We start from the raw sequence: 15,950 nt of genomic DNA on the forward strand, positions 1-15,950 counted from the left end.
GCGCCACTGCACTCCAACCTGGGCAGCAAGAGTGAAACTCCATCTCAAAAAAAGGCTGGGCACGGTGGCTCATGACTGTAATCCCAGCACTTTGGGAGGCCGAGGTGGGTGGATCACGAGATCAGGAGTTCAAGACCAGCCTGGCCAACATGGTGAAGCCATCTCTACTAAAAATACAAAAATTAGCTGGGCATGCTGGCATGCACCTGTAATCTCAGCTACTCGGGAGGCCCAAGAATTGCTTGAACCTGGGAGGTGGAAGGTTGCAGTGCGCCGAGATTGTGCCACTGCACTCCAGCCTGGGCAACAGAGCAAAACTGTGTCTTGGAAAAAAAAAAAAAAGTTCCCATAGCTATGTAAATTGAGAAGTGGCTGGGTCTAAAGTTTGAGTGCACTGGTCGGGGCTGGGGGTACAAGGGAATCAGAAGGAAGGTGGTGGCCAGGCATGGTGGCTCACACCTGTAATTCCAGCACTTTGGGAGGCAGAGGTGGGCAGATCACTTGAACTCAGGAGTTTGACACCAGCCTGGCCAACATGGTGAAACCCTGTCTCTACTAAAAATACAGAAAATTAGCCGGGCATGGTGGTGCATGCCTATAATCCCAGCTACTCAGTAGGCCAAAACAGGAGAATTGCTTGAACACAGGAGGTGGAGGTTGCAGTGAGTGAGATCACTCCACTGCACTCCAGCCTGGGACGCTGTCTCAAACAAAACAAAAAACAGAAGGAAGGTACATTAGAAGGTTATGAAATGGATGGAAGGCTTTTGAGGCTAAAAGGACTAGTTTTGTGTGATATGCACCAATCCTGTGAAAATAAGGAAATGGCCAACGGCTTTTCTATTTGGTTCCTTGAAGCATGTATGTGTGTGTTCATGTGTGTGAAAACCTGCTTTGGGGGCAATCAGGACATAAAGGGAGAGGAACGGACAGGTCAGATGACCCTTTTTCCCCCTCTACCTCTTCCCAGTTTTGGAGCTTTGCTGTCCATCTGCAGCACACTCCAGTTTAGGGGACAGCTTGCCTAGGAAGGAGGCTCTAGCAGCTCCTTGCAGTATTCGGCTTCATAATGAAGAGCAGCTTTCCTCCGATGGTTCTACGGTCGTCCTAGAGCGGGGAGAAGGGATTGCCCAGCCCAGGAATCCCTATCTTCTCTTCCCCTTTCAGTGGCTGCTTATTCTCAAACTTGAGGCCTTGCTGGGTGAAGAGGTCAGGGAAGTAGACACACAAACACACCAGAAACGGCAGTCCTGTGTAGATTTAACAATATATATTTATATATATTTTCTAAATCAGTACATTCAGTTCTTAACTTGTTTTTTTCTTCACAAACAGAAGAACTCTTACAATAGTAGACTTTCTAAAATAAATACTATTAAAATAGAGCTTCAAAATAAATATTCTATACAAAGAAAACCTTCTGTGGCAACTTTGTGGTGGGGTGGAAATGGGCTACAGTGAGGGGGAAATGAAGTCGGGATGTGGCGGGGTGGGAGCCTCGAGCTTTTCTGTTTGTAACATGAAACCAAGCTGTGGGACAGTGAGAAGAGAAAGCAAGGCAAGACACTGCACGCAGTTACCCACAGCAGAAAATGGCAACGCAAGATTCATCATCGACTGTCACAGTAAGCAGAGGGAGCACAAAAATGCTTGTCAAAGGCATGAACCAGAAGGCTAGTGAGGCTCGCAGGATGCCCTAGTGAATTGTACAGTGTAGAGCTGTGCTGCCCACGCCCGCCAGACACTTCCTGGGACAGCACAGAAGGAGAACAGGATGCTTCAAGGTGACAGTCATCCAGGTTCTGGTGCAGATCAACTTTCCACATGTGCCATCTTGGACAAGTCATTATCTAGCTGGGCCTCACTCGAGGTATGATGGCGACTGCCAGACTCCACAAGGCTGAAAGAACTAGCCATGTTTTCCATCTCAGCTCTGAGGGGGTGCGTACCAAAGGACCAAAGGAAGGGATTGGTCTTCACCCCCTTCCTGCTCAGGAAAGCCTTAGTTGTGCCCATCTTTTCTCTGGGAGGGCTTTGCTACCCGAGACCCAGTTCCCAGGGTGCTCGCGGAAGTGCTGTCCTTCATTAACACGGGCAGCCAGAGCCCCCTAGAAGCGTCCTGGATCCCAGGTGCCCCTCGAGTTAAGGCAGAACCCCCACCTACCCCAGGTTTACCAGGGGCGGGAACTAACCAGCACTTTTCAAAAAAGGTCAAGCCGAGGCATCGTCCAGCCAAACAGGCCATTGGTGACAGGAAACACACTCAGCCAGAAGCAGCTACACATGTGTGTCGTGTCTCTGAGTGCTGGGTCCCTCAGTGGCTCTCGACTGGCCCCAGAGCGGGGGAGGGTCCACAGGCAAGCCAGTTTATCCTTTTGTGTTTTTTGTTGTTGTTGTTGTTGTTTTAATTTTTGCCAAGAAGCTGAGAAAAACAATGCTGAGGGATTGCTACACAACCAAGCTGGGAGAACCAAGGATGGTTCCTTCGCTCTTTCCCATGGCCACTGAGCACACGGGGCACTGAGGTGGACTCTTAGAGAGCACTCTGCAGACATCCATCAAGCAGGTTGAAAGCAAATCAAGAAGAACAAGCTAGAACAGGGGCAAGGGGAAAAAAGGAAAAAGCAAACCAAAACCCAGAAAAATCCGTGTTTACAAGTATGTACACAAAAAGTCAGGGTTCAGGAGGCTGTTTGCCAGGAAATAGGGTCTCTGTCGGTAGACGGTCAGTGTGGGGTAGGGGGGTGTGTGTGTGTGTGTGTATACACAGCTTATGTAAATCGACTCTCCACAGAACGGGTGTGTAGACCACCAAGATCACTGAAGTGCAACTTGCCACTGGGTCAAGTTTCCCATGGAGACAACTTGAGGGAGGGGCCCTGGGAAAAGTTCTGAGGCCTCGCAGAAAGCGTGCAGATGTGCACTATCAATTTTGGGGCCCCCTCATCTGAGGAAAACCATCTCCAGTCCCTTCAGTACACTTCTGATACATTCAATTCATATAAGTGGTTGGCTGAATGTGTTTTTTTTTTTTTCTACCACTCCCTCTGAAATGTTCAAGAACATCCATACATCTGTCACAACTGTGGCAAGGGTAGCTACACGAATCAGCCTTGGAAAATGCAGATGCAGTATTTCACATTCGCCTTTTACAAGCTAGCAAATGTTACATAAATAAAGCCGAAAATAATATGACCCTCCCTTCCTCCAATCAATAAATACCTATGGTTACAATTAACTTACTCTAAATCATAAGATGTTACTACTAGTCTTCAAGAAGGAAAAAAGAAGTCCTTGAGAAGCATTAGGTGCCTGCCTATCATAGCTACCTACCTCGCTGCCTCCTTCCCGGAGGCACCTCTGTTCCTATACAGAACAAACTGGAAATGCTACGGACGCTCTGCCTTATGCATTTCCAGTTTCACCTGGGGTAGCTCTTCTGACTCAGGCCATGCCCTCTCATTAGAGGGGAAACAAAATACCACACAAAGCAAAAACCCCACACAACAGCTGGGGAGGAAGGACCAGATACACTACAGTTTTTGCATGCAACAAGTACCTACCCACTGGACGTGCTGCACCTTCTGAGTCCTTTAGCACCTTGAGAGAAAGAGTTGCTACGTCTTTGAAGGCTGTCGGGAGAGGGTGGTGTGGCTGTGCACAAAAGCAGGGCTCAAACCCAGTGGCCCCTGGAAAACCTTTCCCCTACCCTCTCCCCAGCTCTTCCAAGCTCTTCCGACTCCCCTGCTGGGGCTTCTTAACACTAAAATAGACTCTTTTTTCATCATCTCTCTATTTACATTAAAGATACAGACACATCACTATACACAAAAGGCTATGACAGTGAGCAGCAGAATCAGAAGAGAAGAAACCCAAACCCAGCCTGGCTCAGCGGTCATTCTGCCAATGGGAGGTGCTGCCTCTCTTCTTTGCTGTTAAAATCCTCTTGTTGATAGGGAGGGAAATTGTGTTCCTTGAGGTTGCTCGCCCCCAGATTTTGAAATCAGCCCTTCCTGGGGGTGGCCAAAAGGAAACAAGTTGTTTTATTATTATTTTTTAAAACACCGTTAGCATCCGGTTTAATTATTCTATAAAAACATAATGACTGGATCCAGAGACCACAGCCTCAGACTCATTGGCAAAATGATATTTGGTCTCGCATTTGCCGCCCTGGCTTCCTCTACCCATATAAAGTTACTGGAAGGGATCTGAGTAGAGAGAACCCAGGACACGTAGTGGGCAGGCGAGTCTGTGACTCAGTAAGAACCGAAGGACGGTGTGGTGAGCAGAACACCCCCGAGAGTTAGTTGACGCAGTTGGAAGGGATAAGTGCACTGAGCAGTGGCTCCTAAATCCATCCTGTGGCTCCGGGGAGGCAGAAGGAGGAACGAGGCTTGGACTCACTGGCCGTCCTCTGTTCTCAGTGGCTCCCAAGTATATACAGTAGGAACTGCTAGGGTGTTCTACACCTTCCCCAAGACATCATGGACAAAGTGGGGTGGAGTGAGATGGGGGAGGAGAAGAAGGTATAGAAGACTCCAAGAGTCTTCTTTAAAGGTACCCTGGTACTCAGTTAACAATTCCTCCCAGGCAGCTAGCTCCTGTGAGAGCCAAAGACGATGGAAAAGAGGAAGAGGGAGACAGAGAGAGAGAGGGACGGAGCGAGGGAGGGAGAAGGAGGGGCTGGGAAGGCATTCAAGCAGCTGCAGTTTCCGGATATGTGTCCACATCTGTGTTCTGTCTTCTGAAAAAGAAAAATTTCCCCCCAAACCACACCCTGCCCCTGCATTGTCTGTTTGACACAAAGTTTCAGGACCCTGAAAAAAAGCCCCAAAGTGCTTCTTCATCATCTTGGGGAATACAGGGTACATGGTGGTGGTCTCTATTTTCCGAAGCTGGGGGTAGGGAGTGGGCAGACTAGCAAGGTCAGCCTCAGGAGGCTAAAACCTCTGACCTTGCTGCAGTCTTCTTAGATGTCAGAAGAGAACCAGGTTTCCAGGCAGAGCACTGGAGCTTCCACAGAAACTGTCAGAAAGGCTTGTCGGGCCTGCTGGTCTTGGCATCCCCGCTGGCTGCTTTGCAGATGACGCTGTTCGTGTGCTTGCAGCGGCAACCAGGGCGGCGCAGACGGTCGTAGCCACGCTGGGCCAGCTTCACGCAGCCGGTGGCAGGCAGGTAGCAGAGCAGGCAGGGCAGCACCACGGAGAGAGCACCCATGAAGGACCAGCGGGCACAGCAGTTGGAGCGGGAGCAGGAGCAGGGGTGGTCAGCGCAGGAGCCCTCATCGTCCTCATTCGTGCAGTGGTAGAAGATGCCCTGCACCAGACACATGCATGTGCCATAGTTGACCAGGGTCTGGGCTGAGCACAGGCACTCCTGGTTGCAGACCCAGCAGGAAGGCAACGTCCGGGGGGATGCACACTCCTTGCATTTACACTTCCCACAGGCCTCGCACAGCAAGAAGTGCTTTTCCAGCTCAGGTGGGACTGCCGGGCCCTTGAGGTCCAGCGGCTTGCAGTGGACCACCTTGGGCTGGATGCGCACAGCCCTTGGTGAGGCCTGGTCGGCCACGGGTGGTGGTGCCATGTGGTCTAAGAGCCGCTGGTCAGAGGATGTGCTGCTGCTGCTGCTCACAGAGCTGGGGCGCCCGCTGAAGGAGATCCAATGGTGGGTGACGTCCTGGTCACAGCGGGCGGGCGTCGGGGCCAGCTCTGGGGCCCCGCCCCGGGTCCGCTTTGGGCCGGTGGTGGGGGCCAGGCCAGGGTTGTCTATGTAGTCGTTCTCCACGTGGCTGGTCTTCATCTGGTCAATGGGTAGGATGGTGAGTGGGTGCTGGAGCCGGCTGTGGGACATCCGGCTGTCAAGAAGGGGCTGGACCATGACTGAGCTGGGAGTCAAGGGGGCGCTCTGTGGGATCGGGGGCTCCATGGGGCTGGAGGTCCTGGACTGTACGGAGAAACAGGCTTCTAGGGGCCCTGGGGGTGGGGTGGGGAAAAGGAAGAGAGAATGGATTCCAGGCATCAGTATGTGGCCTGCCAATACCTCACCCCCCATCAGGTCCTTGGGAGCCGCCCAATTGACATAGGAACTAAAATCCCTCTGTGGACTCTCCAGTGACTCCCCAAGCTTAAGATGATTAATAATGACAAGAAGTCAGTGGTGGAAATAATACTACTGAGCACTTAAGACAGAGGTACTCTCCTAAGCACCATATACATTAAGTCATTGACTTCATGATAAGCCTAAAACGTAATTACTGTTATCCCCCTTTTCTATTTACAGAAAAGACATGTTCAAATTAATTTGTCCAAAGTCACACAAAACTATCCAAAACTATCAGTAGCAGGACTCAAACCTGGGCAGCCTGAGTTCATTCTCTTAGTCACTGTGAAACATGCTCCTTATTTAAGACACATAGCTCAGTGGATGTAAACACAGGCTCTGGAACGAGACTCAAATTTGATTCTCACTTTGGCCTAGCAATATTGCTACGAATGAGTTCTTTCATCTCTATGCCTTAGATTTTGGTTTTGTCATCTGTAAAATGGGCTCTTGCAAGGATTAAATAAGAAAATACTATCTATTACCTAGCATATTACCTGGCATGCAGCAACAATTTATCGCTACCCCAGGGAATAAGTTTAGATCTCCTGAGCACTTACAAGCACTGCCTGCCAAGCACTGTGCCAGGCACTGGGGACAATGTGGTGAACTCACAGACAGCTCTGGGTGCTCCCATGGGATTTATCAGCTGGATAAACAAGCCCTTTATTTCAGATATTCACAAGAGAAGGGCTGTATCTGATGCCTGAACATCCAGGATATTAACTTATTACTACCACTTCTTAAGAGCAGCAACCTGCAGTGGCTAATAATCCCTGGGTATGTGAGCTTCTGACAACTTGGATGGGAAATCCTCTCGAGGGGCACTCACATCACCCATTTCCAAGTGCTGAGCTGAACATTCAGCCTAAATGCTATTTACTAGAATAGCTAAGCCAACCCTGGATCAGTTTCTAATTTCACCGAGAGAGTGCAATTTTAAGTTGGAATCCAGCCAGAGATTCAACTGCAGTGCCTGACACGGAACCCCAGGAAGTCACTTAAATCAAAGAGCGGAAACGGCTTGGTTCAAATTTAGAAAGTGCACATTGTTTTCTATTAGAAGTGCCATTTCCTTGCCTGCTGACCTTTACATTTGGAATTCTGCTGGAGATCAATTTAAAGAAATAGCAGCAGAAGGCCAAGACCTCTGCTCAAGGGGATACAATTTGGAATCCAAGGGAAAGATTACACTCTGGGAAGATTCCACCCCAATCTTAAGAACCCCAGGGAATGGGGAGGAAGGGTAGAAGAGAAAGATGTCTTTAAAACAAAACCAAGAAAAGGCCATTGGATTAATGTATTATGTGGTGGGGTTTTAGTAAATGCTTTTGCATTTACTAAATTTGCATCAAGATGCTAATGATGTTCTAATTAGGAGAGCTGATCCTGCCCCTCTGCTGTTAGGTTTATCTAGAACCTGTCTAAAATAAAAAGCTAGCTCTAGATAAAAGTTTATGAAAGGGATAAAAAGGGGGCTATCCACGAGGCTCCAGTGTGTATATCACTTACACTGCTAAATCCAAAAAGCATCCAGTCTTTTCTGCAAGGTTCAATGCTCAGTCAACTGATATTTCCCATTCATGCAGGGCATCAACTATTGGCTTTGCTCCCATGGCCCTGCCTACTTAAAAGGATGCTGGTATTTCTTTACACGCCTTGTTTTTCCTGTCTTGGAGAAAGCCTACCTAGTGGCAGTGCCTGCCCCCATGTTCTCTTCGGATGAAACCAGAGCATCACCTTTGAATTGGCGATTTCCTTGTGGCAGAGTTTACCTTAAGTGTCTGGCAGGTCTGCCACCAAAGAGTAGCCACTTGCCAGAGCAGCCTCCCGTGGAGATCCTGTGGTCAGGGCTGGAGACAGGGAATGCAAGTAAGCATCTATGGAGAGGAGTTTTTTCCAAGGATCAGGCTGATGACAATGTAGGAATTCCAGGGAATGCTACCTCAGCCTGCCCACTTATTCTCAATAGGTGTTCCAAGGCCTTGCTTCTAGAATAAATGAGTTTGGGGCAAGAGGCCAGGGTTAGAAGCCCAAGGTCCAGCACTGAGGACGCTGCCTGGAGGAAAGGGTGTGACTTAGCCTAAGAATAAAAAATGCCATGGATAAGATTCTCCAGCACCAGCCAGAACCCTCACCCCTGGACAATGATAACATGAGTCCCTTGTTCCAGAAACCCATGTCAGGAATATTCAGGGTCCTGCCAACACAATGTAGGCAGCAGTTTGAAGCTTCTATTGCCCCACATAGTTGGGTTTTGTCTCTCAGGACCAGGATTGGGTCTAGTCATGCTGTGGAAGAAAGTAAAATACTCCCTTTCCTTAAGCAGATTCACTTTTTTTTTTTTTTTTTTTTTTTTGTGAGGTTCTTTAAAAATAGCCCATGTCCTACAGATAAAGCAAAAGAAATGGGCAATGCTCAGAAATTTTAATAGGCCTTGGAATCAGAAAGCAGATTCCCCAATTCATGGAAAAGTCCCACCAGGAAGCCAGGATGGGAGCAGCCGCTGCAGGCAATGGGGATGTTGGCATTCACAGGCTCCCATAACCCTCCAGAGGCAGCTGTCAACATCTGGGCCTGCAGTTGAGGCCAGACATGGAGATGGGAGCTTGGCCCACGATGACTTGGCTCTCTGGGGACGATGCAGCATCTGATGGCTCCACTGGGCATATTCTAAAATGTATCTTCCCTATTATAACCCCAATGCAGTAGGATTCCTTTCAACCACCAGCTCGGCAAAAACCAAATCAGAGTTCCACTGCTGGCCTCACCCCCCAACAGCAGGGACCCATTTGGCTGACAAAGAAAAACAATTTTCTGAGCTGCCTATTTAATAACCCCTCAGCACAGCTAAATGATGTCTCAAAAAAAAAAAAAAAAAAAAAAAAAAAAAAAAGAAAAAGAAAAAGAAAAAAAGAAAGAAAAAGAAAGAAGGCCTGGCGCAGTGGCTCATGCCTGTAATCTCAGCCTTTTGGGAAGCCAAGGTAGGAAGATCACTTGAGGTCAGGAGTTCAAGAACAGCCTGACCAACAGGGTGAAAGGTGAAACCCCCATCTCTACTAAAAATACAAAAATTAGCCAGGCATGGTGGCAGGTGCCTGTAATCCCAGTTACTTGGGAGGCTGAGGCAGGAGAGTCACTTGAACCCAGGAGGCGGAGGTTGCTGTGAGCCAATATCGCACCACTGCACTCTAGCCTGGGTGACAGAACAAGACTGTGTATCAAGTAAAAAAAAAAAGAAAGAAAAAGGAAAAACAACTCTCAGTTGATTTGGTAGATCAATCTCTACTCACTGAGAAACACCCACCCTCCACTCTGAGCAATGCTGACAATCTTAAGTGCAATTTAATATGTGCTCCCTGCTTCCCCTGCAAGGTAGTAAGAGATTTATAATATAAATAGGAGAGAGGAGGCTTTGCCTCATTTAGGCAGTTTGGAAGAGACTGATGGCCAATTTGGAAGACACTGGACAGAGAAAAAAACCCAGCACTCCACTTAGCCAAAGAAGCACCTCTATCAAGTTTAGGTGGTACTCTTACGAACTGGCAAGAGGGAAGGGACTTTTACCTCCACTCAACGTTCTAATAATAATAAATAATAATTATGGAAGCGGCTAATATTTACGAAACATTTCTTGGTGCCAGGCTCCGTGCTAAGCCCTCAGTGATTTATTTTCTCATTTAATCCTCACCATACTGCAAGAGAGAACCCATTTTACGGAAGAGAAAATGGAAGCACAAAGGGTCATAGAGCTAGCAAGTGACGAGAGCAGGATTTGAACCAAGATAGCAGAGGCTTCAGAGGCTGAAATATTAACCTCTCAGCCCTGACTTACAATGACTTTCAAAAGCCCTCCATAACCTCTGGGAATTTATGGAAAGGCATGAAAGTGCCATCACTTTCACAACCATGGACTCCTCCAGCCCTCACGGAACATCATCAGAACATCCTGGGGCTCTGCAATGCAACCAACAGGGAAGGAAAGCCAGATGGGGCTTACATCAGTCTGAACCCCAGGGAGGGGAATTTTCAATGTGGAGAGTGAAGGCTGTGGGGGTTTGTAATCTCTGTCATTCAAGGAAGGCTCAGAGTTCAAGTTCTCTTCACTCCCAGTTCAGTGTTATGTGCCATCCCCCGTCTTAAAAGTGGTTTCATTTTTAGTTTTCTTATAGTTGAATGGATTTCACTTGTAGGAGTTTATTACAAAGCAGTCCCCAAAAGGAAACCCTGGGGTGGAAAGGAATCTCTACTCCTCCCCACCTATCTACTCTTCCCCACCTATCAAGTTGAACCTAAGGGTCCCTAGGGTACCTTCATTGATGGGACTCCCCGGCCCAGGTCTGTGAGGAAGGGAGGGAGCCAGGGCACAGAGAGTCCTAGAATACTGAATCAGCAGGATATCAAAATCCCCAGAACACGCGCAACACTGTATTTGCTGCTTGGCAGGTCTGGGAGCCCAGAGCCAGCCAGTCTGACACTCACTGCATTTGTACCTGTGGGGAGGGGGCTGAGCATCAGGCTGCAGACCGCTCAATACAGGCTGGCTGAAAAGAATCAAGAGGCATGTTAAATGTCCGCACAATTGAGCAGGATGCCTAATCCCACCCACCCACACCCTCCCCTTGACTTACCCTAGGGAGGCGAGTTGGGAAATATTGGGAAAACCTGACAGTTGTACTTTGAAAGCTACAGGTCAGCTAATGACAAACTGGCAAGAGGCTGTGAATGAATGGGTAGTTTGAGCACTGCCCCATTCAGTCTCAGCGGGTTCTTTCAGTGAAGGTTGTTTAACCCTTTAAACAACTCAGAATAAAGGTCTCTAGGCTGCCAGAGAGCCTGCCCACCACTATTGCTTGGTTCTTTGTGACACTATCCCAGTTTAGCTAATTAAGCTACAACCAAATAATGACTTATTGCTTTAAAAGGACTTTAAAAAGAGGGGGAGGGATGCTAAGGGAAGCAGAGGACTTGCCCCTCCCTATACCCTACAAAGAAAGACAATCTCTGCTGAGAATGGCCCCAGTGGGAGAATAAAGCATTTGGGCAGCTGGATTTGTCTGTGAATCCTTCTTCCTTCCCCAACCTCCCTACCCCCAGCACCAGCACTAAGAATCTCACCTCTGGCCACAATCTGTCAGAGATCACAAAAAAAAACGGTTGCTTTTCATCACTTCATCCCACCACCAGTTAGTTACCGGTTCCCAACCCTCTTCTCTTCTCTCTTTCACAACCCATCAGCTGAGCTCCAAAGCCCCAGCACACGGAAGGGTGGGAATCTTGCTGGACTTTGGGCTTTGGGCTATTTAATCAGCTTCGAGTTTCTGCTTCACTGTATTACCGCCTTAATTGTCTGCTCAGATTCCCATAAAGAAGGATTAGAAGCCAAGAGTCAGTAAAGAAGGAGTCAGAAGGAGCCTGTTAACCACTGGCATAGTTTGGGAACTACTGGCCAAGTCCAGGTCTGGGTGGGACCAGAACCCTAGACTCCTAGGGCAGGGCTTCCTCCCACAGACACTAAGATCTTATTATTTGTCTCCTTACCCTCCACCAAGAAATGAACTTACAATAATAGATTTTAGCTTACTCCTGGGACAGGAGCAGGAAATGACTTCCCCTTCCCCCAACCAGAAAAAGGACTACTGACAAGGGAAACCACTCTTCTGCAAGTGGCCACCTGCCCCGAAGGGCCCCTTCCCTTCTCCGCCAGATCCAGCACATCTGTGCTCCCTCCCCTGTGCCCTTGCTTCCTTCACTGACTGGGGCCTGTCCTTGGAAAGAACAATCGTGATCACAGCTGAACTGTGGAGCCTCTTAAGCCCAGCCACATGTCCCGGATACATTCCCCAGCCTTGTCAGCTGTCCGGATCTGCAGGGTGGCCCCAGACCCCTGAGAGCCAAGAATACCCTCCCTCTTACATCATGCAACACCCCACACCTCCTGTGCAGGAAGCGGGCACCCTTAAAACTAGGCCCTCCTCCTAAGAGCCCAACAATAACAATGAGCATAGCCCTAGTCCTGGCCGCTCACTAGCAGCTCTGCTGGCCTCTGTCCCCTTGGGAGGAGTTTATTTTCTCTACTGTGCAGATGGGGAAACTAAGGCCATGCTTAGCAGGTTTGCCTAGTCACACATCTGCTCTGTTCTGGCCCCTGGCTTGGTCTGGAAGGGGCAATACAGCTTTCTGAAAGTTGTTCATTCACCTTCCCCTGGCTCTTTTGAAAGAGCAAAAATATATTCTAATGAGTCACTGCTTTCTCCTCTCAGGGAGATAAGGTCGGCCATGAGATAGAACCTTCTCCACTCTAGCCATTTCCCTTCCTTAAATACTCTGTCATGTCTACATACAAAACCCCAAATTTTCAACTTTGTCTCCAAATTCAGAGGCCTGGGCGAGAATCCTTAGCCAGGTTGTCATCACAAGGGAACTGCCACCTAAGTAGAGGCCAGATGACAAACAATGTGGATTTAGAACCAAATGGAACACTATGATTCTCCAAGAAACACTGGACTTTTCTGAATAAAGAGGGAGGGCTCCTTCCTAGGCCTCCTTGGCACCAACACCAGGCCCTCATTAACAGGATAGCCCAAGGACAGAAAAACACTGTGGGGGCCCAAATCTGGGAGCTAGAAGATGTCAAACCACGAGACATTCAGCCCTGGAAACTGGAATCCTCACATATGGTCCCAAAGTATTAAATCCCAGAGCAACACAGCTCAAGGGTCACTTCTGGAAGTATTAATGGGTTTTATTCCTCTCTTAACTTTTATATCACTGATTTTCAAATTTGGCACTGAAAGGCTGCTTTCATTTATTATTCACGAAAGTCAGCCAAACCTTTGGTTTACCAAAGTTGGGGCTGGGGTCATGGGTGGGTGTGAACTGGGCAGGACAGATTTCCAAAGAGCCACATCTCTCCGCCAATTCTGGGAGGAGGCAGATAAAAATGACATGTGAGGCCGGGCGTGGTGGCTCACGCCTGTAATCCCAGCACTTTGGGAGGCCGAGGCCGGCGGATCATGAGGTCAGGAGTTCGAGACCAGACTAGCCAACATGGTGAAACCCTGTCTCTACTAAAAATACAAAAATTAGCTGGGTGTGGTGGTGCACACCTGTAATTCCAGCTACTCGGGAGGCTGAGGCAGGAGCATCATTTGAACCTGGGAGGCGGAGGTTGCAGTGAGCCAAGATCACGCAACTGCACTCCAGCCTGGGTGACAGAGCAAGACTCCGTCTCAAAAAAAATAAAAATAAAAAATAAATGAAAACGACATCTGTAAGCTCCAAATGTCCACCTGTCCACAGCCTCTGCCCTACTGTGTTCTATCTCCTCCCACCAGCCCCAACTAAAGCTTTAGTGAGATGAGGCCATTTCAGAGGGTGATCTGGAAAGGTCGTGGGGCTGGGCAGGAGGGCTAAGGGCAAGAGGGCATTTACACTCCACCGAAAGGGAGTGACTCCCGATAACCAACAGATGCCTTTAAAGTCTGCTCACTGTAGCTAACCAATATTTGTCCATGGAGATTTCAGAAATCTGCTACTAAAATCCCCACCCTACACCCGTACTGGCCACACGGCTTGGTTGGTAAGTGTGTGTGCTGTTCACCACATTAGGATTTGCTGGAGCCTGGCAGCACGTGAGAACCCTCCCAAGGGATGGGAAAGAGGAAATGTGATTTCACACTGGACATCTCCACTAGTTCTTTCCCACCCTTCTGGGAGACAGAGAGGAAGAGAGAAAGAGAAATCTTTAACTGCAGCCCTGCCTCTCCTAGTTCTCCTGACACCTGCACTAAAAAAAAAAAAAAAAAAAAAAGGCTGAAAATTTCAGAGATGTTTATGCTCCATTTGTGTGAAGATCTGGAGAACTCCAAACATTGTGAAATCCACCAGTGCAATATTGGGTAGGGCCTCAGGCCAGACTGAGCTCATTAAGAGATTGATAAACCCACAGTTCCCAACTTCTCTGAGCCTTATACCTTCTAGCTTTGAATCCCAAGGGACTTGTCAGGGAGGTTAGTGCCTCGGTCAGCTACAGAGACAGACAAGTGCTTGCTCCTGCCCCTCTGCAAGTTCTTTGGCCTCCAGTGTGTCTGGCCTCTCCCAAAACTGGAGAGAATCACGCCACTGATTTGGAGGCAGGAAAGAGGGGGCTGCCACTAGGTTTGGGCACCCCACTGTACACTCTTCTTTCCAGCACTAACCGCGCTGGGGGGTACCTAAGCCTTGCTTCGCCAGAAGGCGGCCTCCTGCCCTCACAGAGGCCTTGGCAATATGGATGCCCCTCCAGCAGCTGGTGAAAGAGGCAGCCAGCAGCTCCCTGCTCTGCCTACCATCTAGCTCCTCCAGCCCATTTCGCCTCTCTTGCCCATCCTTGAGCCCTATAAGCCATGCAACCATTTTCTGTCTCCCCTGCCTCTCCTGCCCACAACCCCCTGCCCCCAATCAAGGAAAATTGAGAAACCGTCTTCTTGCACAAGAGCAGCTACTGTCTAAATGCTTTTTGATCGTCTGCATGGAGGGAGAACTGGGCACAGCCTTGGACCCAGTGATGGAACCAAGCTCCAGCTGCCCTGGCTAGCCAAACCCCCCCTCACCCAGCTCACTGTCCCCGGGGTCTTGGCGATTCAGAATTTGTCAGAACATACCGTCTCTATCCTCTTCTCTGTGATGTCAAGCCTGGTACCACCAAGAAGAAAGGAGGGAAAGTAGGAGCCTTATCTCTCCTACGTTCGCAACCTCTTCCTCCAGCTCCCACACGCCTGGTGTTATGTAAACGCACCTTCAGCCCCCACCGCAGCCCTAGCGCGGCCTGGGGGCTCCGGGGCCTGGCACAGCTCGGTGCCCGAGGATAGGGAGGTACAGGGTGGCCGAGGAGCCTCAGGCCCTACAGAGGCCAGGCGAGAAAAAGGCAACTGCAAGGCAGCTGCATAGCATAAAATGCGGCAGCGGAGCAAAGGTCAGACGGCGAGGAACCGCCTCGCCAAGGAGAGGGAGTAGGAATGCCCAGTTCTGAGCCAGCCCCTCGCTGACCATCGAGGGAGACGCAGAAGGGGAGGGAATTCAGTCCGTCACGGCTCCGAAGAGAAAGGAAAAATCTACGTCGAGCATAGGCCGCTGCGGCGGGCTGGGAGATACACGGCAAAGCTGGCACCGTGGGCACGGAGCTGGGAGGTGGGCGAGCCGCCCAGAGCGAGGGCGCCCCCCGACCCAAACGGTGGCTCCTGACCAAGCCCAGAGACGCCCGTTCCAGCGTTCGAGGAGGATGGTGGCAGGAGAAGGAAAGAGGCCAGGCCAGAGACAAACTCCCGGGACACGCACTGGGCTTCCCGAGTCTCAGAGGGCGGGGAAGCCGGGCTTGGCATTGCCCAGGGGTCGGAAACGGCGGTGCCAGGCTGTGAACACCCCCGGCGCCGTGCCGGCCGGGCCGAGGGCGTCAGGGAGCTGCGGCGCACCGCAGCGACTCAAGGAGGCGCAGGCTGAGGGAAGGAACACTGAGGCGCGCCTAGAAATAGCGCACCATTTGCCCCAGCCCAAGGGGGGAGTCGCGTCGCGGCTCAGAGCGGGGCAGTTTCAGATCTCCAAACCGGCCATGGACTTACTTTGAGGAGCTGCAGGGTCACAAGCATCGCCCCACGTCTGTGTAAATCCTGGAGCCGGAGCAGGTTAGCTGCCGCTGTACTCGCAGACGCCGGTTGGAGGAACCGGCAAGGCTCCCTGCGCTCCACAGCGCCAGCTCCGCGCTGTCAGCTCAGCTCGCTACCTCCGCGGCGATGTTGCAACCACTGCCTGGGAAAATGGCTTTTTTATGAATGGGAGGGAAGGGAGCGCCAGTGCGCACGCGTGCCGTT

The 15,950-nt window shown here is 50.0% G+C and overlaps 1 protein-coding gene across 3 annotated transcripts; it reads right to left on the reverse strand.

The window, feature by feature from the left end:
* Window positions 1–1,255: 1,255 nt before the first annotated feature.
* On the reverse strand, window positions 1,256–15,893 carry SPRY4 (sprouty RTK signaling antagonist 4). 3 transcript variants are annotated; one of them, XM_054556003.2, is made up of 3 exons: window positions 15,702–15,893; window positions 10,596–10,646; window positions 1,256–5,975 (listed from the first exon to the last, which is right to left on the reverse strand). In XM_054556003.2, the coding sequence occupies exons 2-3, from the start codon at window positions 10,615–10,617 to the stop codon at window positions 5,029–5,031; spliced, it is 969 nt and encodes a 322-aa protein (XP_054411978.1). In that variant the 5' UTR covers window positions 10,618–10,646; window positions 15,702–15,893; the 3' UTR covers window positions 1,256–5,028. The 3 variants fall into 3 exon arrangements, with proteins under 3 accessions (XP_054411978.1, XP_002816070.1, XP_009239420.1); XM_002816024.6 differs by lacking the exon at window positions 10,596–10,646; XM_009241145.4 differs by lacking the exons at window positions 10,596–10,646; window positions 15,702–15,893 and adding an exon at window positions 7,878–8,967.
* Between the last annotated feature and the right edge of the window lie 57 nt (window positions 15,894–15,950).

Source organism: Pongo abelii, chromosome 4 (assembly GCF_028885655.2).
Source record: "Pongo abelii isolate AG06213 chromosome 4, NHGRI_mPonAbe1-v2.0_pri, whole genome shotgun sequence".
NCBI classification, from domain to species: domain Eukaryota; kingdom Metazoa; phylum Chordata; class Mammalia; order Primates; family Hominidae; genus Pongo; species Pongo abelii.